This window comes from Crocuta crocuta, unplaced genomic scaffold, assembly GCF_008692635.1.
Source record: "Crocuta crocuta isolate KB4526 unplaced genomic scaffold, BGI_CrCroc_1.0 scaffold147, whole genome shotgun sequence".
Taxonomy (NCBI): Eukaryota; Metazoa; Chordata; class Mammalia; order Carnivora; family Hyaenidae; genus Crocuta; species Crocuta crocuta.
The window spans coordinates 1,843,453-1,871,083 of NW_027532594.1; the positions used below are offsets into that span (position 1 = coordinate 1,843,453).

Consider the following 27,631-nt stretch of genomic DNA (forward strand, 5'->3'; position numbering starts at 1 on the left):
TGAGGGAGGAGAGGGAAGAAGCATGTCAACTGGAGAGACTTTGCTCTGGACTACAATGGCTCTTTAGTGAGAGTTCCAACACCCAAAAGCATCCAGAATGCTATGAGTTCTGTTGGACGGAAGTCAGTCATCCTGGAGAGAGGTGCTGTCACAGGCAACGACAGAAAGACTAAAGATGCTTCCTGATTACAGGTAATGGACTACTCAGTCAAGAAAGACTTGTCCCTGTAGGGAGGCAGAGGAGCTATCTGTGAAGGGTCATAAGAAGGTAGTACCAAGGATAAACGGGAAGTCCTCAGTGAACCTGAGCTGTGGCAGCCCAAGGGAGGATGGCAGCTTGCCAGAGAAATTAACACACATCCGCACACTCAGCCACCCACCCCAGAGGGCCCTCCAACTGCACCCACAATGCCCAAACTGCTCTCACATCCAGCAGCCACCACCTTGCCCAGGAAGCCTGCCTCATCGTCTATGAGATGTTGTGCTAAATCCCCTAGCCACAGAATTTCAGAGCTTAAAAAAAAAAAAAAAAAAAAAAAAGGCCTAGAGGAAATGAAGGAAATAGATCTGGAGAGAACACAGGACCAGAACAAAAACCTCCTACTTTGTGTTATAGTACACCAGCTCTCTGCTCAGACGCTGTGACAGTGCTGAAGGTATTAACCAAACACTAGGTTCAAAATGATGATCCTAAAAGCAACTCCACGAAAAGTGAAAGAGCAGTGCGGCACATGCACTGGTACATGGTCATGAAGCAACCAATGCTATGAGTGGCGTGTGGCACCTGTTGAAACGAGACTCCCCTGGCAGCTGCGGTACGGCCTTGAGGAAGACCATATTGTTTGTGTTTACTAAACCCACTCGCTCTCTTGTAGACTTTCTCTGCATAATCCACTACTGAGGTTCTGATCCAACATCAAGTTCCTTAGGACTCACCATATAGGTCCCTTTTGTTTTTGCTTTTTTCTTTAACTTTAATACGTCTGTGTAGTACAGGTGTATCCCTTCAGTCACTGCCATCCTTTTAACAATTACTGCTGCTGTTTCTGCGAGACCTCTTTCCTTTTGACCAAAGAGGCTGAGTGTGTGTGGTTAGGAAGACACAGGCTGTGGAGTCTAACACACTGAGCAGGCAGGTCCAGCCATGGCCTTGCAAGCTAATATCTCTAGCAGGCATTTTATTCCATCTGTGCAATGGAATGGTCACCTCCTTTGCAAGGCTTTGGTGAAGATTATATCAGACAATTGACAGAGAATGAGCATCTTTTTAATGAATGGTAGAAGAATCACCTCTATTTAAATCTGCTTTTCTTTTCACTTGCCCAGTAGAACTGAATATACATACATTAAATGCATAGATGATAGATCTTCACTGTATTTCTAGAAGCTGGCTGCTCACAGCAGCATTACTCACGATAATGCTATGGAATGCCCCACGTACCCATCAACAGATGAATGAATAAAATGTAGATACACACCATGGAATATTATTCAACCGTAAAAAGGAAGGAAAGTCTGACACATGCTGCAACATGGATGAACCTGAGGACTAAGTCAAATAGCCAAGTCACAAAAGGGTAAATACTGTAGGATGACATTTATATGAGGCACCTAGAGTAGTCCAACAAAGAGAGACAGAAACAGATTGATGGTCGCCAGAGGACAGGAGAGCTGGGGAGCCAGGGAGTCACTACATTAACAGGTCCAGTTTCAGTTTTGCAAAGTGAAAAAAGTTCTGGAGATGGATGCTGGTGACAGTTGCACAATGAAGTGACTGTACTTCATGCCACTTAACTCTATGCTTAAAAATGATTAAACTAGGGGCACCTGGGTGGCTCAGTCGGTTGAGCCTCAGACTTCAGCTCAGGTCACAATCTCAAGGTCGTGGGTTTGAGCCCAGCATCAGGCTCTATGCCGACAGCTTAGAGCCTGGAAGATTTCAGATTCTGTGTCTCCCTCTCTCTCTGCCCCTCCCCTTCTCAGGCTCTGTCTCTCCCTCTCTCAAAAATAGATAAATTTAAAAAAATGATTAAACTAGTATATTTTGTTATATTTTACCATGATTTTTTTTTATAGTTTATTGTCAAGTTGATTTCCATATAACACCCAGTGTTCATGCCCACAAGTGCCCTCCTCCATGCCCATCTCCCCCCTCCCCTCCCCACACCCATCAGTCCTCAGTTTGTTCTCAGCATTCAAGTCTCTCATGGTTTGCCTCTCTAACTCTCCCCCACNACCACAATTTTTTTAAAGTAAAAAAAAAAAAAAAAAATAAAGAAAAAATTGGGGCACCTGGGTGGCTCAGTTAGTTAAAAGTCTGACTCCTGATCTCAGCTCAGGTCATAATCTCACAGTTTGGGAGTCTGAGCCCTGCATTGGGCTCCATGCTGACAGTGTGGATTCTCTCTCTGCCCCTCCCCTGCTCTCCCTATCTCTCTCTTTCTCTCCCCTGCCACCAAAATAAATAAACTTAAAAAAAAAAAACACCGAACTGCTTCATCCAAATGCTAAGAGGGATCCAAGCGACTTGAGTTGCACGTGTATTTTACTATGAAGCTTGTTTCCTTTTAGACCATTTTGCTAAACCATACAAATATTCTGACATTTACTTCTAGTACCCATGTTATTGTATCAACCTAATAAGCTTACCTTCATTAAAATAGCTCTGCTGTAATGAAATTATTAACGTTGAAGCATAAGAATTTCTCTAGGAGGGTATGTCTTTGATTTTATGAAGAATCCAGAGGGAATAAAACTGATTATTAAAATATATTATTTTTGGTTTGCCCCATCAATACCTTCCCTGGCAAAAAACTAAAGAGAAACGCATGACCTGACATTAAAATGTTTTGGAGCAGCATATTTATCTCCCTAATTGTTGCACTTGGATGAGTAAAGACGTATATTATTTTATAAACAAACACCTATTATCCATAGTAACTAGAAGACTTACGTAGAAGAGGCTGACCTAAGAAGAAAACAGTAGAGGCAATCTACAAATAGAGTTGGAAAAGCCATTAAAAACAAATATGTGAGAAAAATGACAATAACAACTACAGAAGGAAAGCTCATGGGGGGTGGCACTTAAGTGAGAAAGAAAAAGCCTGAAAAAAGAACACAGTTTCAGGGAATGTAAGTGCTAGAAATTCACATTTAACACCCTACATTAAAGTCTGATGAGTTTTTTCTCTACAAAGGGCCAGAAAGTGTTTTCAGCCTTATGAGCCATGGGGCCTTTTGTGGCAACTACTCATCTCTGCTACTGAAGTCTCAAAGCAGCCACAGACAGTATGTAAAGAAATGGTGTGGCTGTATTTCTTGTGTTCCCACAAAATTGTATTTACAAAAGCTGGCAGAAGACCAGGTTTGGCCTGAAGGCAGGCAATAGTTTGCCAACCCCTGGTCTAGGGAAACAAAACAAATAAATATAGAGACAAATTGGAATAAGGTATATCAATGCACATGAACTCAAATACTGTGGATTCCTATTCTACCCTCCAGTGAATCAGACCCATGGGCTGAAGTTCAAATATAAAATGTTTCTTTTTTCTAAGAAACGTAAGTGGCTCCATGGGCTAAAGACTCTCTAGTGGATTTCTCATTCCCATTAAAAATGGGCCGACAGGGGTGCCTGGGTGGTTCAGTAGGTTAAGCGTCTGAGTTCAGCTCAGGTCATGATCTCACGGTTTGTGGGTTCGAGCCCCGTGTCGGGCTCCGCACAGAGCCTGGCGCCTGCTTCAGATTCTGTGTCTCCCTCTCTCTCTGACCCTCCCCTGTTCATGTGGTCTTTCCCTCTCTCTCAGAAATAAACATAAAAAAATTTTTTTTAAAAATGGGCCAACAGCCCACCTATATCAAAATATTCAGAATGCTTTTTTTCATTTCAAAAAGATTTCTCAGTATCCAGAAATGAATTAACAAGAGTTAAATTTTTACTCCAAGTACCTCTTAAGTTTTTCCACAGTCGATTCTCGACATACAGAGTAAAACCTGGGCCAGTAACTTCACAGTCTGAAATACAGTTGGTTATGGTCAAGGCCCCCAAGGAGTACATGAACCATCTACATGATGGGAAAAATGTCCACAAATATACATCTCAATGTAAAAGGTGAATGAAACATGCATGAAGGAGCTGTGTAAAAAGTAAAACACACACACTCTCCCCACAGTCTCACTTAAACAAAGAAAATATATGGACGGCTATTTTCCTCACCTCTAGTAATAAGATTCTGAATTGCAAAATGTTCGTGTTTTGCTTTATGTGATTCTGTATTTTTACATTTTTTTTACCATAAGGAGGTATGATATTAAAGTTTTATGTGAAAGTTGCAGTTAAAAGGTTTATCAGCTTCATAACTAAAAGTCAGTTTGAAGACTGATATTTTTAAGATAATATTCACTCACGAGACTTATCCATAAAGATTACACAAGAATATTTATAGACACAATTCATGTGACATCGTTTTTGTGGGTCAATTTCACAGTAGCACAATACCTCAGCTCCACCCATCCATTTGGGCTCATCAGGAAACTCAGCACACAAAACATCTTCTGACTGATCGGTCCCCAACACATGGTAACAGAGTTTTTGGTGGAGATTGGTGGAGGTCTCTGTACCTGAAGGAATTAAAAATGTATATACTGAAGTACAGCTGACAATTTTAAGAAAATCTATCCCACTGGTACTGTACAATGCTAGAAATATTTTAAAAGTTATTTATCTGGTCATAAGATACAAAGTGAATATGTAAAAGTTAACTGCTTTCCTATATACCAGGAACGAATAGTGGAATTTGAAGTTAAAAACACAAAACCAATAAGGACATAATATACACTATGTGACCACAGTTAGTAACAGTTAATAATACTGTATTGCATACATTTTTTTTTTTTTTTACTTTTTTATGTTTTATTTATTTCTAGGAGAGAGAGAGAGAGACAGCGTGAGCAGGGGAGGGTCAGAGAGAGAGGGAGACACAGACTCTGAAACAGGCTCCAGGCTCTGAGCTGGCAGTCAGCACAGAGCCCGACGCGGGGCTCGAACCCACGAACCGCGAGATCATGACCTAAGCGAAAGTCAGACGCTTAACTGACTAAGCCACCCAGGCGCCCCTGTATTGCATATTTAAAAGTTGCTAAGACAGGACCTGTTAAAAGTTCTCATCACGGGGTGGGGTGCCTGGGTGGGTAAGTCGGTTAAGCGTCTCTCAGTTTCGGCTCAGGTCATGATCTCAGTACCTGCATTTGACTCTGTGATGGCAGTGCGAGTCTGGGACACACTCTCTCCCTCCCTCTCTCCCTCCCTCCCTCCCCATCCCCCCCTTCCCTGCTCACGCTGTCTCTAAAGTTCTCATCATAAGAAATAGAATTTTATAACTATGTACAGTGATGTGATTAGGTGTTTACAAAACTTATACGATCATCATTTCATAATATATACAAATATTGGATAATTAGATTGTACACCTAAAACTAATGTTATATGTCAATTATACCTCAATTAAAAAAAAAAAAACTGATATTAGTCATTTACCATTTACCATTACCATTAGTACCCCCTAAAATAAAATGCTTAAGTACAAATCTAACAAAATATGTATTAAGACTTATTTGAGAAACACTACAAAACTGACAAAAGAAATCAAAAAAGAACTAAATGGAGAGATGTTCCACGTTCATGGATAGGAGTACTGTCATGTCAATTCTTCCCCATTTGATAGATTCAATTTAATTCCAATAAAAGTTTCAGCAAGTTATTTTGTGGATATTGATGAGCTGGTCTTTAAGTTCATGGAGAGTAAAAAAAATCAGAATGGCCAACACGATATTAAAGGAAAAGAACAAAGTTAGAGAACTGAGACTACCTGACTTCAAGATTTACTGTAAGTAATCAAAACAGTGTAGTACTGGCAAAAGAACAGACAGACAAATCAATGCAACAGAGTAAAGAGCCCAGAAACAGACCTACATAAGTATAGTCAACTGATCTTTGACCAAGGAGCTAAGGTAATAGAATAGAGCAAAGACAGCCTTCTCAACAAGTAGTGCTGGAACTGAACATAAACATGGGAAGAAGTGAATCTAGACATAGACCTCATAACCCTCACAAAAGATAACTCAAAATGGATCACAAATCTAAACATAAATGTAAAACTATAAAACTCCCAAAAGATAACACAGAAGAAAATCTAGATGACCTTTGGTTTGGCAAGGACTTTTTAGATACAATCCGTGAAAGAAAAAATTATAAGCTGGATTTTATTAAAACAAAAAATTTCTACTCTGTAAAAGATGCTGTCAAGAGAGTCAGACATGTCAGAGATGGGAGAAAATATCTGTGAAAGACACATCTGGTAAAGGACTAGTACCTAAAATTTACAAAGAACTCTTGGAACTCAAAAATAAGAAAAGAAATAATCCTATCAAAAAATGGGCCAAAGATCTAACACAAACCTCACTAAAGAAGATATGCAAGGGAGCCTGGGTGGCTCAGTCGGTTAAGCATATGACTTCGGCTCAGGTCATTATCTCACGGTTTGTGAGTTCGAATCCTGCATCAGGCTCTGTGCTGACAGCTCAGAACCTAGAGACTGCTTTGGATTCTGTGTCTCCCTCTCTCTCTGCCCCTTCCCCACTTGCAATAGGTCTCTCTCTCTCTCAAAAATAAATAACATAACAAAAATTTTTAAACAAAAGAAGATATGCAGATGGCAAAGAAGCATATGAAAAGATGGTCCACACCATAAGTCACCAAGGAAATGCAAATTCACACATTAATCTACCACCACACCCCCCCTATTAGAATGGACAAAATCCATAACAATAGCAACACCAAATGCTGGTTGAGGATGTGGAAAAATAGGAACTCCCATTCATTGCTGGGGGAATGCAAACTAGTATGGCCACAGTGGAAGACAATTTCACAGTTTCTTACAAAATTAAACATATTCTTACAATACAATCCATCAATCACAGTCTTTGGTATTTACCCAAAGTGTTTAAAAATTTACGTCCACAGAAAACGTGCACACAGATGTTTGTAGCAGCTTTATTTGTAACTGCCCAAATGTGGAAGGTACCAAGATACCCTTCAATAGGTGAATGGATAAATACACTGTGCTACATACAGACTGTGGAATACTATCCAGTGCTAAAAAGAGATTAATTATCAAGCTATGAAAAGACATGGAGGAAACTGAAATGCATATTATCATGTGAAGGAAGCCAATGCAAAAAGGCTACATGGTGTACAATTCCAACTATGTGACATTACGAACACGGCAAAGCTATAGAGACAGTAGAAAGATTAGCGGTTGAAGCACCTGGGTGGCTCAGTCGGTGGGTGTCTGGCTCTTGATTTCAGCTCAGGTCATGACCTCATGGTCATGGGATCGAGTCTGGCCTCAGGCTTTGCGCTGACAGTGCAGAGCCTGATTGCAATTTTCTCTCTCCCTCTGCCCCTTCTCTGCTTGCTCTCTCTCTCAAAATAGATAAACATAGAAAGAGAAAGAGAAAGAGAAAGAGAAAGAGAAAGAGAAAGAGAAGAAAGGAAAGAAAGGAAAGGAAAGGAAAGGAAGGAAGGAAGGAAGGAAGGAAGGAAGGAAGGAAGAAAGAAAGAAAGAAAGAAAGAAAGAAAGAAAGAAAGAAAGAAAGAAAGAAAGAAAGAAAGAAAGATAGATTAGTGGTTGCCAGAGGCTAGTGGAGAGGGAGGTGAATAGGCAGAATACTGAGAATTATGAGGCTGGTAAAATTGCTCCGTGTGACACCTCAATGGTGCATACATATCACGTATTATACATATGATTATACAGTTGTCTAAACCCATGGAATATACAACACTAAGAGTGAGCTATAATGTAAACCCTGGAGTCTGGGTGAGTATGATGTGTCAAAGGAGACTCACCAACTTTACTTCTTCTGGAGAGAGATGTTGGTAATAGGGGAGGCTCTGCATGTGGAGGCAGGGGAGGTATGGGAAATCTCTGTATTGCCTCTTCAATTTTGCTGTGAATGTAAAATTGCTCTGAAAGGTAAAGGCTTTTTTTTTTTTAAGTATTTTTTTTTAAGTATTGGTTGGACATCACTCTGGAAGTAATTCACACATATCTGCTGACTCTGGAGGCTATTGTGAGACTGAACTATTCTTTTTTTTTTTTTATGAAAAGGCACTAAGCTTTCAGGACAATGAAAAAGAATGTAATACCATAATATAAAAGAAAGCTTTACAGTACTTGGTGACTTTCCATAGCTTTTCCAAGAAGCACATGGTCAGAAATGCTTAGCCTCATTGGTAAGTCCTTCCATCACACAACCTGAGTGGCCGTTTAGGTCCTCTTGACAAGAGAACGGCAAATTACAGCTGGGAAAAGATGGTACCTTTCTGAAATCAACCCTAGCAACTAATCTTTACTATTTTTGCCACTGAAGGCTGAGCCTAAATAATAATGGTTGTGTTTTTCACAAATTAGTAACATTATTCTCTAACAAGAAATGGCCAGTGAAATACGTTTTTGGTCTCCCACCTGTAAAGACCAACCAAGACAGGGCACCTGAGTGGCTCAGTCAGCTGAGCATCCGACTTCAGCTCAAGTCATGATCTCACCACTCGTGGGTTCAAGCCCCGTGTTGGGCTCTGTCCTGAAGCCTGTTTTGGATTCCGTGTCTCCGTCTCTCTCTGCCCCTCCCCCACTCACAGTCTTTCTCTCAAAAATGAATAAATGTTAAAAAAAAAAAAAAAAAAAAAAGACCAAGACAACAGGAAATGCCATATGCCACATGGAGCAATGGTACAGCATAAAAAAGGTGATGCTGACAGCTTAGACCAGCAAGATACAAGGTACCTGGCCCTTTCTATCTGGGAAGATAAAGAGTAAAGGAAGAAAGAAAAGAGACTACTTGACCACAACAGGATCTTTGAGCAACTGAAAAGAACAACAAAGGTATGTCCTGCAAGTTAACAAGGAGAAAAATGTCAAGATAAACCAACCAGGTGACCCATAACTTCTGATCAGAGAAAAAGATATGATCACCACAGTAGGAAAATTTCATAATCACCTGACATCATTAAACAAGTTGGTTTTGTAGAAAAACAAAAATCCATCTTCTCCATGGCTCCTTGGGAGATATAACACATTTGTAAATGACTGATTGCAAATAATGGCCCAGTTAGTCATGGGTGTTTATATCTGTGTCTCCACCCCTTGAACAGGGGCTGCTGGCTCCATGGCTTGCTTTGCCAACACCATGCAGCAACACCATGTAGTGCCGGTAGAAGCCGAGGCATCAAAGAGGCTTGGGCCTTTTGGCTCTCCCTCTTGGAATCCTGCTGAGCTGCCATGCAAACCAAGGGGCTAGCCTGCTGGAGGATAAGAGACCACACGGATCAGAGCCCAGGTCCCAGGCATGGGAAAGAGCCAAGCCAAGATCAGCCAACTGAACCGCAGCTGAACACGGACACATGACAGAACTCAGTTAAGTCCAGCAGAACTGCCTGGCCAACTCACAGACTCACAAGCAGAATAACCATGGTTATTATTCTGAGCCACTAAGTTTTGGGGCAGTGTGTTACACAACAGTGCTAACTGATACAACATCCTTTGAGGAAACCGGGTTCTACACCAAATAGCTTCCATGTAGGGTTTAGCTTTTAAAGTCATATGAAATCACACTTCTATTTCACGAAAAAGGTGCTTCACCTGATAACTTACCATCACTTTTTCCATCCTGCTGGGGATATGAATTGTAGAACATCCCCTTCCCGTCATGAGTCCATGCCATACAGCTGAACTTGACTCTCTCAAGCACATCTGGAAGCTCTTTGGCACCATCAACTTTCATGAACTTGATCGTCACCCAGTCTGAGCCACTGGCACTCAGACCATAGGCAAAATATTCACCATCTTCACTGAATGCATAGCCTATGGGGACACAGGAGAAATCCTCAGTGAAGTTGGGGACACAACCCCTAGCCCTGCCCACTGCCCTCTGTGCTGTCTGACAACGTCCTGTGCCAGATGTGCAACAGAAGGAGCAGGAAACCTGTAGTGAGGAACCCAGGGAGCTGAGCCCAGGCCTGAGAGGGGTTCGCCTCATGAGCTCGGACAAGTGTCTGAACCTCTCTGGGTCTTAGTTTTTTCATCTGTAAAATGATATATTGGATTATATGACCACTCATATACTTCCACTGTTTATATTTCTATAATTCAATAAGCACTTCAGTTAAAAGCAGAGCACATCTGAGACTTTCAGCATATTTTATTTATACTCTAAAGAGGAAGGGGGAAAAAAGAATAAGGAAACTACTTTTAGAGTAATGACTGGATTATGACACATAGCATATAACAGAACTAAATGGAAGCCATTAAGTAATTTTTGGAATGGATTCCAAACTATTTGAAATCACTCTTTACAACCTCATTTTCTGAGCATTGCTGACACTCAAGGATTAACATCCATACCCAGGTAAATAAAGCCTGAGGATTGCAATGAAGGCTCACACAGTACATATTTCAAAAGCGACCATGAAAAGGAAAGAAAAGCAACACCATTTATGAACTGTTATGCATGTCCAACTCTTTAAGGCCATGACAGAATGCTCTAATCACTACATAACACGTGTTGAGAAATCTTATGTTTATATTGGCTTTTACAAATGTAAAGTATGTATAGATAGCATCTGGTAATCTCTAGGACACTAGAGATTTCCTCCTACAGTGTTTGCTAAACTTTAGTAGGGGTTGAAAATTATCCTCAGAAACTCAACTATTTTCAGAAGTACCCTACTATTTTACATGGAATTTCTATTAGTGGTAAATAAGTTTAAAATTTCACAAACCTCCTTGTTAATCTTTTATGATTCCTATGAAGTATTCAGGCTCATCTGTATATAAATACAGGGAAGAGTCTAGAAGGTGATAGAGAAAAAATACTTCATACTCTATATAAATTATTTCTATATAACTGGAAAGTTTTCAGGAAAAAATTAAATAATGTATTTGAAATGTATAAAAAAATCATACACTATCAAAATAATCTGTATGTTTACCCATACTGTAACCTCCCTGTAATATCATTTTCAGAACACTTGAAGACTGAGGCCAGGTTCCATGTCTAATTTCCCTTTTGATCTATCAGGATCTATACATGGCATGCATTCCCTTAAAACGTTACTGGAAAGAATTTTCGGAGACCCTCTCATAATGAAGTTCTTTTGATGAGCTACAAGACAGACTTTCGTTAAAATTAAATAACATCCTACACAGGGTATGTTATTACACACAGAACCAGTGTATTAAGTTCATTTACAAGTGCAAGCTCAAATTCACGGAAGGATATTTTTAGTTAGCCGGCTGGCATGTTAGTTTCGATACCGATTACTTTCAACACTAATTAGATAAAGGATCGTCATTTACATACACAGCCCATTTAGGAAGAAGAGGGGAAGAACCATTAAGTGGCTGAGTGGTTCCATTGAAGGGTCTTCCCATAGCGCTGCTGCGCCAGGGCCTTTTGATTCTCCCCTTTGATTCCCACCTAACAATTACAGGACGACGGTTTTCCAATTGCTCAGTTCCACAGGGCTGAACCCACACCTGTGCTTTCTCTACAGAACAGGAGATGCTACAGGGAAACGCTGAGCCAACTTCCTTAAAGTCTAGGATACCAACGAGAGATGATTCTCCGAGTATACAACTATTAGACCACAGAACCAGAGAATAGCCAACTTCCTTCCTTAGAACCAGTGCTCATGGCACAAACCTACAGTAATCTTGACGGCCTGTGGAGGTTATCCTGTGGTGGAGTTACTGAGGAGACACATGGCCACCACAGGCCAAACTTACTGATTTGGGTTTTAAACTTACATCTTGAGGCAACAGGGTATCAAACTGTCTAATTTCTATAAGACTGGTTTTTTACTTTTAATTCTAAAATACTGACAACAAAACTTTAAAACTCTAATCACTTCCTCCCCACCAAGGAAAGAGATCTTGTGAATATTCTTCCCTGTTTTACATTTATAGTTGAAACATTATTCGTAGAGCTTAGATGACTTACAGAAGATTTTTTTTCTACACACAGATAGATCTCAGGGATGTTAGAAGCAATGATGATGGTATTTAAATATCTCAGAAGCTCTGGAAGCTAATTTGGGTCCAGTGTGAATTATTCTCCAGTTCTGCTTCATGCCACCAGAACGCGTGGCTACTCAGGTATTCCAAAGATACTGTGCAAAAATTAGCTTTCCTGATACTGCATCTGTTCCACAGTATGATCCACCCCATCTGGCATTGCAGAGGTGAGGAGACTGCAGCAGCACCAGAGCCATGCATGAGGGCCCTGGGACTCCAGGCGCTCAGCTGGGTAGCACTCACCTCGGAGAGCCACCGTGCCATCGTCGGAGAGTATGTTGGGGTCGAGGAACACCCTGGCTTCACCTTCTAAGGAATCCTGTACGTATAATACTCGCTGGTTCTGCAAACCTGTATTGTAAAAATAGAAATACCTGGGGGACAGAGATGGTCTTTATTTAGCAGTCAAGTTTTCCATTTGTGGGGTACAAATACACAGAAGCAAAAAGAGAAAGAAAGACAACATACAAGGGTTCAATTGCACATGGGCCATGCCAGGGACATGGGGACTAGGATGGAAGGTCCCACCACCTCCCTGTACCTGGAGTTTGTTATCCGAATTGTTTTAGGTATTCAAATAATGTATCGTAATTCTGCATATTAGCTAAACAGGAACAAATAAAGCCTGCTTCAGTTGCTAAAATGAAAACTGATAATCAAAGAAAGCAGTTAACTTTTTCTTTTCAATGGAGAAGAAAGCAGATCTTCTAAAATGAAATGCTGGATCCTTCCCTCAGCAGGCTGCTAGGGCAGGGGTGGGCAAACCCTTTTTGTACTGGGCAAAACTGCAAATGTTTTTGGCTTTGTGGGCCACAGAGTCTCTGTTGCTGCTACTCAATTCTGTAGTTGTACAAAAGCAGCTATGGATAATATGTAAGTGAATGGCCAGGTCTGTGTGCCATTTCAATTTTATTTACAAAAACAAGCGGCAGGCAGGGTTAGGCATGCAGACGGTACTTTGGTGATCCGTGTGTGTGTGTGTGCACGCACGTGTGCGAAAGCGGGGGGTGGGTGTCTAAAAGAAATTCTCAAGTAAAGTTATGATGGTGGTTGCAAAGACTTAAAAGAACAAGAGACTATGTCTAAGTAGGTGGGAAAAGGAGAGGAACAAGAGAGGTGATTAATAGGTGCCACCTCCTGGCCATTCCCATTCCTGGGTGAAAGAAATCCATACAATAAAATCTTTTCTAAGAGCATAAGCCAAAGGGAATTTTAGAGGCAAACAAGTCTCCCCTGCTGTCTACAAATCATCTTATCTCACCAATTACTAGCCATAAGACAACAATAACTTCCTATAATCTAGATTTTTCTCCCCTAGGAAGTATCTCTACTAAATTGTTTAATTCATAATTTTAAGACTATGGACAAGAGACCAAAAATTTTTATTCTCATATTCAAGCACAGAAATGATTTGATATAATAATGGATTAATTCTATCAACTGACAAGTTATTTAGAGTTAGTATTTCAAGATTTTAAAAAGCATTCAATTAGACAAGTAAAAAGAAAATTAAGGGGCGCCTGGGTGGCTCGGTCAGTTAAGCATCCGACTTCAGCTCAGATGACGATCTCACGAACCAGCCCCGTGTCAGGCTCTGTGCTGACAGCTAGCTCAGAGCCTAGAGCCTGCTTCAGATTCTGTATCTCCCTCTCCTTCTTTCTGACTCTCCCCTGCTCACACTGTCTGTCTGTCTGTCTCTCTCTCTCTCTCTCACACACACACACACATACACACACACAAATAAATAAAAAACATTAAAAAAAGAAAGAAAATTAAATAAAAGCAACCTCACATACCGTTTTCCTTTCTTGAAGTGGCAACTATACTTGGGATAATCATACAGTTCAGTCATTCTCTCTTTGTATAAACCTCTGATAGGACATTGTTCAAGAAATGGCACAGTAATCTTGTTCTGGGCCTCAACAAAAGCCTACAGAGAAAATATAAATGGAAAAAGCAAGTCAGACATAAAATTTTCCATATGGAATATTATCCACAGATATGTATCCGTGAAAGCATATTTTCCCCTCAATAAATGATAACTAGTCCTTACATGGCACTAACTACTATTTACTCATCTAGAACTCACAATTATCTTATGGAGAAGGTTATTTCATCAGCCCAACTTTACAGATGGGAAAACTGAGTCTCAGAGTGGACGAAAAGTCACCCAACATCATACAGCCAGGGAGGGTCAGCATTTGCTCTTGAATCTGCCCTCTTAACAAACACAACACGCTGTACTAAGATCATGTGAAAGTCAACTACTTTCACACAGTGCCAGGGTGCCGGCCTTTTTACTGAGATCCCCCAAACCACTGGAATTAAAGAAACATATACACAGGCACTATTTTACCAATTTTGCTTTTGCCATATACTGTCTTCCTAAGGCCTGCTACCTTGTCAACTTCAGAGAACCTTGTTAAAATTTGCAACTAAAGAATATTTTTTTAAAAACTGGGCAATGGGTGGCATTAAATAAGAAGATCAACAAAAACGGTTTTTAAGAAGGGAAAGGTATGGACTGCAGGAAGTCAGGAGACCCTGGCAACAAAGGCAGGGCAAGCTGCAGGTTTCATAACAGATCAGCTATATACAGGCATACCTGTTTGCAAGTAAGCGGTTAGAAAGTTCTTCATACTATAAAAACTCAGACTCAGAATATTCATGTCTAGCTATTAGTAAGAAATGAAACAAGAATAAATACATAAGCTCTATATTCAATTGAAGGTTCAATCCGATGTCTACAAACAGGTAAGTTCTCAGAGGAAAACTTCAGGAAATTAAGAACATAATACATTTTGAATGACAGGTAAAAATGTGCTATTATCAGACTCCTCCACTTCTGGATGGATCATTGAGGTTCAAGGGCCCATCTTAACTCAAAATGGTCTTCAAATGGGATCTCCTACACTAACCACCAACTGTGCTCTGGAAAACCATGATTCTGTGTTGAGACAAAGCTGTTCTAAAATTCACTGATATTTATAATGTGCTTGAAAATAAGAGAGAAAGAGTGGAAAGGATGGCTAAGATAATGAGTAACACTTTTTGCAAGACGATCCATTCAAGAAAAATAAAACTGTTATGGGGCCACCTGGGTGGCTCAGTCGGTTAAGCATCTGACTTTGGCTCAGGTCATGATCTTGCAGTTCGTGAATTCAAGCCCCGCACCGAGCTCTCAGCTGTGAGCACAGAGCCTGCTCTGGATCCTCTGTCTCCCCCTCTCTCTGTCCCTCCCTGCCCACGCTCTCTCCCTCTCGCTCTCAAAAGTAAGTAAACATTATTAAAAAAAACTGTTTTGGGTCACACTTATTTCATTCAAACAGAAAATATAATGTATTGAGTCCCAAAGAAATATAATGCCAAATGCTTATTGCCAGGGATTGGCAAATTTCACCTGGCCTGCTTTCCTGTGGCACTTGAGCTAATCAAAGTTTCTATACTTTTAAAGAGTCAGAAAATAAAAACAACCCAAGAGAGGCCAACGAGGCTCTCAACATCTGAAACATTTAATACGTAGTCCTTTATAGTAAAAGTTCCTTGATTCCACTGTGCCTGGTTGAGAAGAGTGTCAAAGAGGAAATGGACTTTTATTTTTGTTACAGTATCGGAGTACAGCTGCAAAGCCACTCAGGGCAGCACTGTGGAGATCACAAAGTGCGTGCAAGAGCATTACTGGATTTCATGATGGAAGGAAATGTCATGTCTACTCTACAGACACGGAAACTGAGGCATGCAGTACTGAAGTCACCCAGTCAAGGTCAACAGTGAGTTAACAAGAGCACTGAAGCAGAATTACAGTCGACCCTTGAACCACATGGGCTTGAACCATGCAGGTCCACTTATCTGTGTATTTTTTATAGTACTATAAATGTATTTTCTTTTCCTTATGATTTTCTCTGTAACATTTTCCTTTCCCTAGCTCATGTTATTCTAAGAATACAGTATATAATACATATAACACACAAAGTATGTGTTAATTGACGGTTTACATTATCAGTAAGGCTTCCGGTAGACAGTGGGCTATTGGTAAAGTTCGGGGGAGTCAAAAGTTATAAAGGAATTTTCGACTTCACAGGGGGTTGGCACCTCTGTCTCCTACGTTGTTCAAGGGCTGAGCAAGAGCAGACACCCGGGGGAGAAGGGAGGCCAGGCCTCCTACGGATTTCCCCCTGCCTGCACCTGCGCCAGACAGGGCTGGACAGGCACGTCAGGGTCCCACAGCATCGGCAAGGACTTAATAAAAACCTCGCGTGCATCAGCACCGGTCTTGGCGCTGTAGATGGAGAGACGACAAGTCCAGGACAAGCTCCCTGCCGTCGTGGCACTAACATTATACTGCAGGGAGACAAAACACAAACTGGGGGGTTACAGACAACGGTTAGTCCAAAGGCCACATGCAGGGTAATCATGAACATTTGCAACCTGTGCTGGTCCTGAGCTGCCAGCCACTGCCTGGGATGAGGTGAGGACAGAGCCTGAGAGGGAACGCTATGAGCAATGTGACATCACTGTGACATCTTTGTTTGTTATGTTTTACAAAAACATCAATCCATATCTGTTTGGAAACTGAAAAACCAGTCCTTCACCACAGACTGTGGGAAGCACTGGGAAGAAGAACACTTAGGTCCGGGAGGGAGGGTGGCCAGGGGGGCCCTTCTGAGGAAGTTCTGAATTAAGGGAGGCTAGGCAAGAGGGAGCAGCCATGTAAAGATGGGAGAAGTGTCCCAGACCAAGGAACAGCAAGTGCAGGACTTGGGAAAAGGGAGCTTGCAGGTCTGAAGGAGAGCAGAGAGCACAGTGAGGCTGGGTATGAGTGACAGGGAGCGAAGACCCAAGCAGGAGCTGATCACGTGGCACCTGTGGGCAGTTACAAAGTTTGAATCTTCATTCTAGGGGCAAACAAGCTATGAGTGGGAAAGGACACAGTTATAAAATCTGGTTTATCTTTTAAAAAATCTACCCTTGCTTTGGATGAAGAATGGACTAGGGAAGCAAAAGTGGAAGTCAGGAAGGTGGTCCAGTGGTCCATTGAGAGCTGAGGCCAAGTAGAATGGCTGGTCTCTAAAAGGAACAGGAACGACCACTGTAACCAGGAACAGACAGAAAACTGGGCACAGTGAATGCTAGTGTGCAGATTTGGTGGCGATTTCCCAGAAGGGCCTCATCAGATTATTCTAGGCCCTTAGGGCTCCCGCCCTGGGATTCCAGTGTGCTAAGGCAGATGTCTGGGCCTCTTCTTCCACTGGAGGGGCATCTGAGGAGGGTACCCTATGGGCTGTTTCCCTTACCCTTCTGGTTTGTGTTTCTCTGAGGCTGATCTAGGCCTTATTCTGGCTCTGGTAGGACCAAGGTGAGTCCAAGAAACATGCGTGCTCAGTTCGTTTCTTCGGAAAGGTGGAACTGTATTCTTTAGTTGCTTTTCTATCTTGCATCGCTTCTTTTGGATGTCTCATGGTACAGACACAACTGCCACAACTGAACCATCTCACGCTGAAGCAGACACTTTTGCTTTTCTCATTTCCAATGTTCGTAAGACTGTTAAACCAGGCTACTAAATAATGAAACAACTCTAGGATTATTATGACCAATTTTGTCACCCACCCACCCACAGAGATAAGTCAATTAACTACTCTAAATAGAGCAGTTTTTAAAGACTGTGTCCTTCCAAGTCAAAGACCTACATGTAAAACCAGTGTTCAAATTCCTCAAAGTCTCAAATTCTTTCTTAACGTGCAGCTTTATAACTTGGGCAAATCCTTCTCATGATGAAGGCAGCAAATGTTTTATAAAGGGACTTCGTGAAATTTAGGGTTCCACAGACTGTTGATATGATTTCTGGTATTTTAATCAGGAAAATACCTTCTTGGTCACTTATGGATTTAACGGTCTGGCTTCTTGGTCTAAAAATTAGAACAAACTGGGGGAGAGGGAGAAAAGGAGCAAGGATAGAGAAGAACAAAGCTAGAGGACTTCCCTGATGACATAGGAGCAGGGTGAGGAGGCTTAGAATTCTCTGCACTCCTCAAGAAGCTTCAGCATCCACAGTCAATTCCAGAATGTTGTTAAAGTGACTGGAATGAGAAAGCCCACTAATGACACCTGAAGCTGAGCCTGTGAAGAAGATCAACAGTTCAGATTTTATGGCAATGAATGGATGTGATCGCACTGAATAGCTGCCCAAGACTAAGAAGCTCAGCTTATACCTCCTGCTTCCCTTGACTATTAGAAAACTCCACAGCAAAGCAATATTTCAGTTATGCACACTGAGTAAGTTCTAGAGACGTGCTGCATGGCACTGTGCCTGTAGTTAACAAGACTGTACTTGCACACAAAACTCTGGTAAGAGCTCATCTTAAATATTCTCACCATCATGAAAGAAAAGGAAAGAAGAGCTACCTGGCAAAGGGTCACTCAGGTTGGGAGCTGGAGATTCCTTTACCCTGTCTTCAGAAAATTTCTTCAAGCTGTCCTCACATGCACTGTATTTTAATCCACAAAATACCTCAAGTCCTTCAATAAGCACAACTCATACACAGATGAGTAAAAATGAAGCATACAGTTACTAACTAGCTATATATACAAAGCACAATTATAACATAAGATTAAACAGATGAATCAGGGATAAAGGGAAACACTACAAGAGAATAAAAGGGAAACCACTTCCAGGATGAGGCAGGGGTGAGAGGGTATGGGGCAGGCAGGTGTCAAGATGACCAGGAGGAAGTCTTATAGGACACCGACTTGGGCATGGCCATCAACCTCGACTCTTCCCAAATAAACAATAAAAACTAGGAATGGTGCTATCCACCATAGGAGTTTCTGCTACAAATACCTGGTTAAAGCAACTTTCAGGGGCTTCTGAAGAAAATGGGCTGGTGTCAGAGGAAGGTCTGGCAGAACACCACGGTCCCAGGCACAAGGAGGCTGCGTGTTTCCTGGAGGCCAGAGGGAGACACATATGTGGGTCTCTTCTCACTGCTGGGAGTGTGGCAGAATTCAGATATGACTCTCCAAGTGCAGGGACAGCCTTATAAAAAAAGAAGGTAAGGGGCGGCAACGCTCATCCATGAGGCTCCAGGACCCAGGGCCAGAGAGGCTGGACAGTCACACAGCAAACTGAAGGCAGGTCATGCCAAACAGAAAATTAAGTGCAGCTGCTTCAGGAAACAGGTCTAGAAACTGAGACTATAAAGGAATGGAATAATGTATTTTATAAGACTAATATAAGGAATAGATATATATATAGAGAGAGAAAAGAGTGTCCCATATTTTCCAGTCTCACTGAACATTTAAAAATAATTAGCAGCTCCTCAGACAACAAAGGAAATCTTAAATTACAAGAAAAAAAGCTGGTTCAGGTCACAATAAAAGCACAAGGCCACATTCTCTTCCTGGCCCCACAAACCCATTACTTACTTATTCCCAAGGAGGAGAAAGACTGAATTCAAGTGGTAAGACCCCCAAATCCACTGGGCTTGTCTTTCAACATTAAAAGCCCTGAGTGGGTCCATCTTTTCTCTCTGGGACCGTCTGCCCTCAGGTAAGGAAGGCTCACACTGAGCTTCCAGCTGCACAAAATTAACAGTGTAGGTAGGGCCTTCCAGAATCCCAGCCAGGTCTCTTTTCCACGTTTGCTGCCCATTCCATATGGGCAAATCAGCTTGACCTTACAGTCAAGTCTCGTTCTCAAATCTAGTCACTAGTAGGAAGTCCATTCAAAGCTGAAAGTTTAACCCCATTTGGCTCGGTCCTTTGGGGCACATGCTACTAACCAGAAACCTGGCAAGGACAGAGATTATCTCAAATCCAAACCTAACTAAAAACCTGATCATGAAGAAGTTAAACGCATATACGTCCTCTCTTGAATAACTATTTTTTCAATAAGGGAATCCAAACAACCACCAGAATATTTAGAAAACAAGAAAAACAAGACTATTAAGAATTAAAATTCAGGAGATGTGGCATAACTTCTGGAGGTGATATCTGTTTCTTGTTGTACCTTTGAGAAGTCCTGCTGACAGACTGGGGGAGGGCTGTGTGAACTCTATAGGCCATCTGAGCACCCCAGCTCTAGATCCAGGGACTGAACCAGGGCCAGGCAGAACACCCATGCGGGATGAGGCTTGCACTGGGTCCTAAGGCTTGTTTCGTGACTTATGCACACAGTGCTGGTGTCTGGGCGTGCCTTGTCCTGAAGGACAGCAATCACACTGTGACGGCTGAGGTACGTCTGGCACAGGTGAAGTGCTCTGCGTACTAATAAAAAAGCTGGGTCTGGAAAGTGACAGTTATGCTTTCAGGAAGTTTGTGGTTTACCCTCTCTCTCCATCAGATTTTACTGTTTCTGAGTATCAGTAGCTCACACCATGTGTCAGATGACGTTACTGCCACCTCTGTATTCTAACTATGCTAACTCCTTTCTACACTCTTTATATAAGAAAACCTATCCATTTTTGTAAGCAGTCTTTCCATCGATTCTTCTCTATAGATGGCAGTCAACAAAAACGTCACGAACCCAGGCAAAGCAACCAGGATCCTTTTTCAGTGACAGACATGAATACTGGCAGACAGAAGTTATCTTATGGGATTTGGGGTCATGAGGACTGAGTAAAACTGAAAGAGCAAAGCCCATCTTATCCTACACATGGGAGAGGCTCCTGGAAAACAAAACAATCAGAGGAAGGCAGATGACCTAAGGGACAAAGACAGGTTTACAGAAAGGTCATGTGCACTCCTGAATCAGGCTGTGCCTAAGGACTCTTACATCCTGGTCGCCAATTACAGCCACTCGGCTCCTTTTTTCATAGGAGCTGGAGTGAGTCAGGTTTCAGAGGCCACCAATCCGGCTCTTCTGCCGAGCAAGGTGAGGCTGGGAGAACACGAGCAGCCTAGGGAGAGGAGGAAATAACCCCAAGTTTGCCCAAGTCCTGGCGGGCGAAACTGAGGAAGGTGTATCTACACACATGGTGTCTTATCAGTACATGAGAAAATGAAATGAAACTAAACAGTCAAATCAAAGTTTTAAAGTAACAAAAGAACATAGGAAGAAATTAATGAACTAGAAAATAAAAAGAGTATAACTTCTAAGTCCTCAAACGGCTTCTTTTTAAAAAAAATTTTTTTAAAGGAAAAATAAACAGATTCAACCAAAGCTCTGGCTAAGCTAATCAAGGAAAGGGGAGAGATGTTACAGAAACTCAAAATTAGAAATGATAAAGAAATATAGCCACAGACAAAGTAAAGTCAGGGATGTAAGAAATATTACACATAACCCTGTGCTGGTACATTTTAAACTCTCAATGATATGGGCAATGTTCTAGGAAATACAAAAGATTAAAATTGATCCAAAAAGAAAGTCTGAACAGGGCAATAACCATGAAAGAAAGTGGAGGAAAAGAGCCTAAGGATTAATTGCAACAAAAGAATTTGTCCCAGATAGCTCTAAATTACCAAGCGGATAATTTCAGGGCTTTTTAAACTGCTCTACAATAAAGCAGTGGCAAACATTTATCAAGCACTTACTTGTGTCTACCATTTTGCTGCAAGGTTCACAAATATCACTTAATTTTCGCCACAACCTTACAGAGTAGTCTGCTCCAAATTATAAATCAGAAAATTGAAGTTTGGCACGGTTAAAAAATATGACCAATGTCACATCTGATGAAATTGTGTAAAGACTCAAACCTTTCTACCTCTGAAGCTGCTCATTAAATGATCCTATTGTACTGTCTTCCCATGAATAAGCAGCTCCCAAGATCTCTAAGCATTCCCAGTAGTTGCTGGGAGGTACAAGGTAGAAAGAACATTCTAGAAGAAGGGAGACAAGTTAGGACGCTACTGAATGTCTAGCACAATGGCTATGCATGCCTGAACCAGAGCAGTGTCAGCAGGGATTTTTAAAAAGAGGGGGAGGGGAGGCAATGAGATTTTAGAGAGGCAGAACTAGAATTCCCAAGAATCACATGTATGATTAAAGACAGCAGATTGAAATGGTCAGTGCTGTACAACATTACATAGGAGAGTCCCAGAAGTCTTTATTCTAACACATGCCTTGGTATCTTTCAATGGAAAACGTCAGAATCACAAACATTGTCCCTCCAATTTATAAAGATGCTATAAACAATAGTGAGGCATCAACTAGGACTTTGACTCCTTGAAAATGGACCCGGTATATAACCAAGGTGCTACTACCTTTCTCTAACTATGTCTAAGCATCCTCTAAAGGAGTTTCCTCAAGTTTTCTGGACCTTAAGAATTATCCGGGAGAGAGAGATTTCTATTGAAATCAGATGCTCCAGAATTATAGCTTAGACACCATATTTTACTAAGTGCCCGAGGAAGGTGATTTTTATGACTTAGTGCTTTGTTCCCTGGAAATGGCAACATGGGGTGGTGAATGGATTTTAGACAGCTACGTTTGGNTGGCTTTCCCAAACATATCTAATATCAGCATTTTTCATAGGAACACCGTGATGATTAAAAACCAAAGCCGAGGGGGTGCCTGGGTGGCTCAGTCGGTTAAGTGTCCGACTTCGGCTGAGGTCATGATCTCATGGTTCATGGGTTCAAGCCCCACGTCGGGCTCCGGGCTGACAGCTAGCTCAGAGCCTGGAGCCTGTTTCACATTCTGTATCTCCCTCTCTCTCTGACCCTCCCCTGCTCATACCATCTCTCTCTCTCTCTCAGAAATAAATAAAACATTAAAAAAATTAGAAGCCAAAGCCGAGTAACTGCCCACAGGGAAGATGTCCCTGTTAAATGTATTCAAGCACTTCAGCATTTTGTCAGCGGTCTGGGGTCTATTTTTCCAGAATGGAGCTCTCCCTGGTGTTGAACACAGGGGCTGCCATCCCAGCCTACACTCAAGATGGGTCTCAGCCTTCTTTCAGCATGGAACTCTAGCAGCTCGAAGGTTAAGTGGCTTTGTTCTCCTGTGCTAGCATGTAAATTCCATGCCAACAGGGGCCACATCCGTCGTGCTTATAACAGCGTGTCTGTTCCTCCTCCCAATTTAATCTAATGCTTGCCACAGCAGACATACAGGTAAACTTGGATAGAAGAGAAAATACAGGGAATAGGGAAGGGAACAAACACATATGGAGAAGGAAGAGAGGAAGAAACTAGAAGACCTGTGGCACTGGGGGTAGCTGGCATCCGTTCTCCTTTCCAGTGTCTTCCCTTCTTAGCAGACAGTAATTCCAGATAGCTTTGATGGTATGGAAGCCAAGAGGGTCCCTGGGGCTTCTACCAAATTTCCCATTACCGCGGTTCAGCCAGGGAGTGAGCACACATTTGGAGTTTGGCCAATCAAAACTCCCTCTCCTGGGAGAATCACTAAACAAGGGACAGACAGTTGAATAAGTGAGGATCACTTATGCCATTAGCAGTGCCGGGTGAAAATTAGAATTTCTGCCATGGAGCCCTAGAACTATCTGGTTCCTGTCTGTTCCAAGCCTAGCCCTTCGGTCTACTCCAGGAGCTGGCCTCATCTTTGCCATAAATTCCCTATTTGCTAAAGTTGGCCAGAATCCGTTTCTGCTGCTCACATCAAAACCCTATTTACAGGGTGCCTGGGTGGCTCAGCCAGTTAAGTGTCTGACTCTTGATTTCGGCTCAGGTCATGATCTCAGTTAATGGCTTTGAGCCCCACGTCGGGTACGTGGGGCTCTCCACTGACAGCATGGAGCCTGCTTGGGATTATCTCTTTCTTTCTCTCTGGCCCTCCCTGGCTCATGTGGGTGCGCTCTCTCAAAATAAGTAACTTTAAAAACAAACAAGCAAACAAACAAACCTTCGTTATTAGGCATGAGGAAACAGAAAAAGAGCCAGTAGCACTTAGAAAAGAGGATGGTCCAGTACCAGCAACTTCCTCATACTTTTGATATGGATATCCCATCCATACATCAAAAGGAAGTTGTTCCCCTAATTACATATTTCAACTGTGGATTTATAAGAGGTATATTTACAAACTAAGATAAGGATAAACATTTCCAAAGGTGGTGATGAGTGAGATATTTAAAACCTGAGATAATATGTGGTAACAAATTTACATAAAGCCCTTCCTATTTCCACTCAAGAATGGACAGCACAGTAGTAATCCCCAATCCAGGTTCTTACATGGAACAGTAATGGATGGGTGGAAGGGTGTTTCATAGGCCAACTTTGCCCAGGGCATTCACAAGGCCCCAGTTAAAAGACGTACTATCAAAGAGCTTTAAGGTAATCTTTGCCCTAGTTTAATCATCACGCTTCAGAACACTGGAACCTCACTTAGAAGTCACAGTCCCATGGAAAAACACCAGTGTGCAGAGCAGAAGCCTCTTTACCTTACACACCTAGGCTTCAAAAGGAAATCCTTCTTAGTTTCCTGGATGAAAATAAAGAGAAGAGTCTTTGAAGTTCGACATTCTGACTGAGCGGCTGGAGCACTAGAGTCTGAAGGTCTATATCCCAGTACGATCACGCAGCAGTGCCTCAAGCTACGCCATCCTAGTTTATACAGACCTCTGCTGGGAATGGAAAATGAATTCTTCCATGCATGTTCTGAGGTGAAGGTCAGTAAAACCTTGGATACTCATTTTATAGATAAATAAAATGAATCCAGGCTAGGTAGCCTTCCATGGTCATAAGATGAGAAAACGGGAGACCAAGAGCTCTGATTTGTGCGTGCTGACTTCCAGTCCCATTTGGCAAATATTCTCTGCCTCCACACTGCTTCCCGACAGAGGTAACATGAGGAGTGCCTGCGAGCTCACAGGATGAAGGAACTGTCCACAGGGTGGATATTCAGTTTGTCTTAAAGTCTTCAAAGAACAAAATAAACCCAAACCCAAACCAACTAATTTCCAGTGAATCTATCTGCTGTCTTTTGGCTCAGAGACACTGAACTAGCACTTCACAGCACTGGAAGTCCTGGGAGCAACCTCTGCAGCCTGACAGCGTGGTGGCCCGAGGTAGAAATGCAACTGGACAAATGAATTCTGCTCACCTAGTTCCAAGCCAGTTCTTCCACACGTTGGCTCTGGTTCCCATGCTAGGGAGAGCCCAGTGTCCAGGAAGAGCTAGGCCAGACTGGTACCGGGACAGAGCAGAAACTCCTCACACTACACACTTTTAGAGCTAAACTTTAACAATGAAAACAAAACCAAGCAAATGAGCAAGAAAACAGACCTCACACTAGGCAGGAAGGATGCCTGAAAGCAGGTGTTGACCTCCTTAAACTTTGTTCTCCACTGACCTCTGTGACAGTAAAATACCTACTCTGAAATCCTAGGCTACTTCAATATCCTAGAGATGATCAGAAGTCATTTAAGATTTAAATCTTGCCTGCCAGAGACAGAAACAGTGCAAGGACAGGAGAAGGGAAAAGTGACGTGTCCAGGTTTCTTACTCTGCAAGACTGAAGGACCCCTGTCCCCCTCCCTATGTCCCCCAGCCTCTTGTCAGCAGTTCTAATGAGCTACTTCGAACTATTCAGCCCAATGGGAGAATGGGAAGAGAGAGCAAATAACGTCCTGGAGAAGACCTATGCTGCGTATTCCTTCGATCTTCTCTGAAACAGATGGTAATTCTATTTTATCAGAAGGAATGGATATAAACTAAAGCAACTATTTTGTTTTGTTGTTGCTGGTTCTCACCAACGTTCTCTCTCACAATCCACCAAAGGAACAGAGCAGTTTGCTGTCGCTCTCATTTTGCCTCGGGCCGCTCTCAGGGAGAAAACAAAATTAGTCATTAGGTATAGGCAGACCATATTCTACACTTAGTTACTGCTGTACCAAAGTCCCAGGACAGAGTTTCTGTTAAAGGCAGATTTGACAATTAGTTAAAAAGTCAATTTGACAGGTAACAATTAAGAGGGCTATCCCTTGAAAGGTATAAATCCCTCCATTCTCTGTGTATCTCCCCTACGGTAACTCAGTAACAACTTCTGAAATATGCAACTAAGTACATGGGGTAAGATGGAGAGCCTCCTCAAAAGCTTTCAAGGACACTGCTTCTGTCTGGACCTTGGGGCTGCAAACAAGCCCGGGGATATAAAGAGGAATTTATCACTGTCAGGAAGGGAAGCAAACAGGGTGAAATGACTGCACCACAGTGAACGGAGGGGCCAGGACAAATGCTCATTTAGTAGTCTCACAGTGACCTCAAAGTGAGATTGCCACCTCAGCCGTGAAAGCAATAGAAGCAGAGTCTGGGGACCTGGGAGTCAACGCAGGGCCAAACGGCAGAGCAGTCCCCTGGACAGAACACACACAAGTCTCCACCACTCCTCTGGACATGTGGTCCACATGTGAAGAACTATGCCTGGGAAGTTTCTGGATTTGACAACTGGGCCACGGCTGCTCATGAGGAGGTTGGTCTATGTTGATGGGCAATATTGCCGGGTATGGTGACAAAGGAAGGGGTCAGCTATGTCACAGGGCATGCAGAGTGACTCGCGAACAGACAGAGGAAGAGAGGGAGATGGCCCGTGGTAAAATCGGAAATAACAACTGACCAGGGCATCCCTGAAGGGAGCAGGACACCAACAAAGAGGAAGAAAGAGTTACAAAAAGTTACACAAAGTTCGGGGTTTGGGGTTTGCTTCTTTGTTTCTAGGAAGGAAATCTGGAAAGTTAAGATGAAGATGTCGACTACGTGCACGTTAATGTCAGTGGATGGAAGACTGGGAAGCAGAGCCTCATTATTAGTTTGAAGGCTGAAGTTAACCTCAGGGTCAAATACTGGCATGCGGGAAGACTGCTCCAAAGTGCCTCCCGTGATCTGCAAAGGACACACTGGAAAAGCCTGTTGAAAAGGTAGGAGCCAACTGCCTGTTGGGGCCTACTTAGTTTTTTAATACTGCAAACCTCCCTCTCTAGCACTTCATGCTGAAAACTTCCAAGGTCACCCTGGTGTTCCACTTATACCCGTAAGATTTCACTATGGTTCAAATACTTTAAGAGTCATACTTAGCTCTCTAAAGTGCTTTTAACCCAGAGCTTTCCCTTTATCTGATTTTTGTTATTTCGCTTCTATTCCCATATAGATTCTCCTAGAATCATTTTACAAAGGTCACTGTTAAAGTTGTAACCATTTGGAGCACCATGATTTTTACCCTTCTCACACTTAATAATATCCTACCATAATCACTTTTTCATGTTAGCATGCAATCTTTATAGCCCAACATTTTAACAGATGCCTCTACTACTTCATTGATCAGATTCAACATATTCTACTTAAACACTACACTACTGTTGGAAAATGCTCACTATTAGAAATTACTCCCCAGGCCACCCGGGTAGCTCAGCTGGTTTAAGCATCTGACTCTTGGTTTCGGTTCAGGTCATGACCTCATGGTTCATGGGTCTGAGCCCATCAGGCTCCGTGCTGACAGTGCGGAGCCTGTTTGGGATTCTCTCTCTCTTTCTCTGTCTCTCAAAATAAATATACTTAAAAATTTTTCTAATAAATAAAATTAAAAAAAAAAAAAAGAAAGAACACCCCATACTGAC

General features: G+C 42.1%; 1 protein-coding gene across 1 annotated transcript in view; it reads right to left on the reverse strand.

Annotated features, from left to right (window-relative positions):
- PREP (prolyl endopeptidase) overlaps positions 1-27,631 on the reverse strand; it is a 115,743-nt gene that overhangs the window by 82,230 nt on the left and 5,882 nt on the right. The window contains exons 3-6 of the mRNA XM_077780038.1: positions 13,925-14,058; positions 12,372-12,502; positions 9,708-9,917; positions 4,496-4,617 (exon numbers count right to left, since the gene is read on the reverse strand). Of these exons, the coding sequence (XP_077636164.1) occupies positions 4,496-4,617; positions 9,708-9,917; positions 12,372-12,502; positions 13,925-14,058 (597 nt within the window). The remainder of the gene's footprint in view (positions 1-4,495; positions 4,618-9,707; positions 9,918-12,371; positions 12,503-13,924; positions 14,059-27,631) is intronic.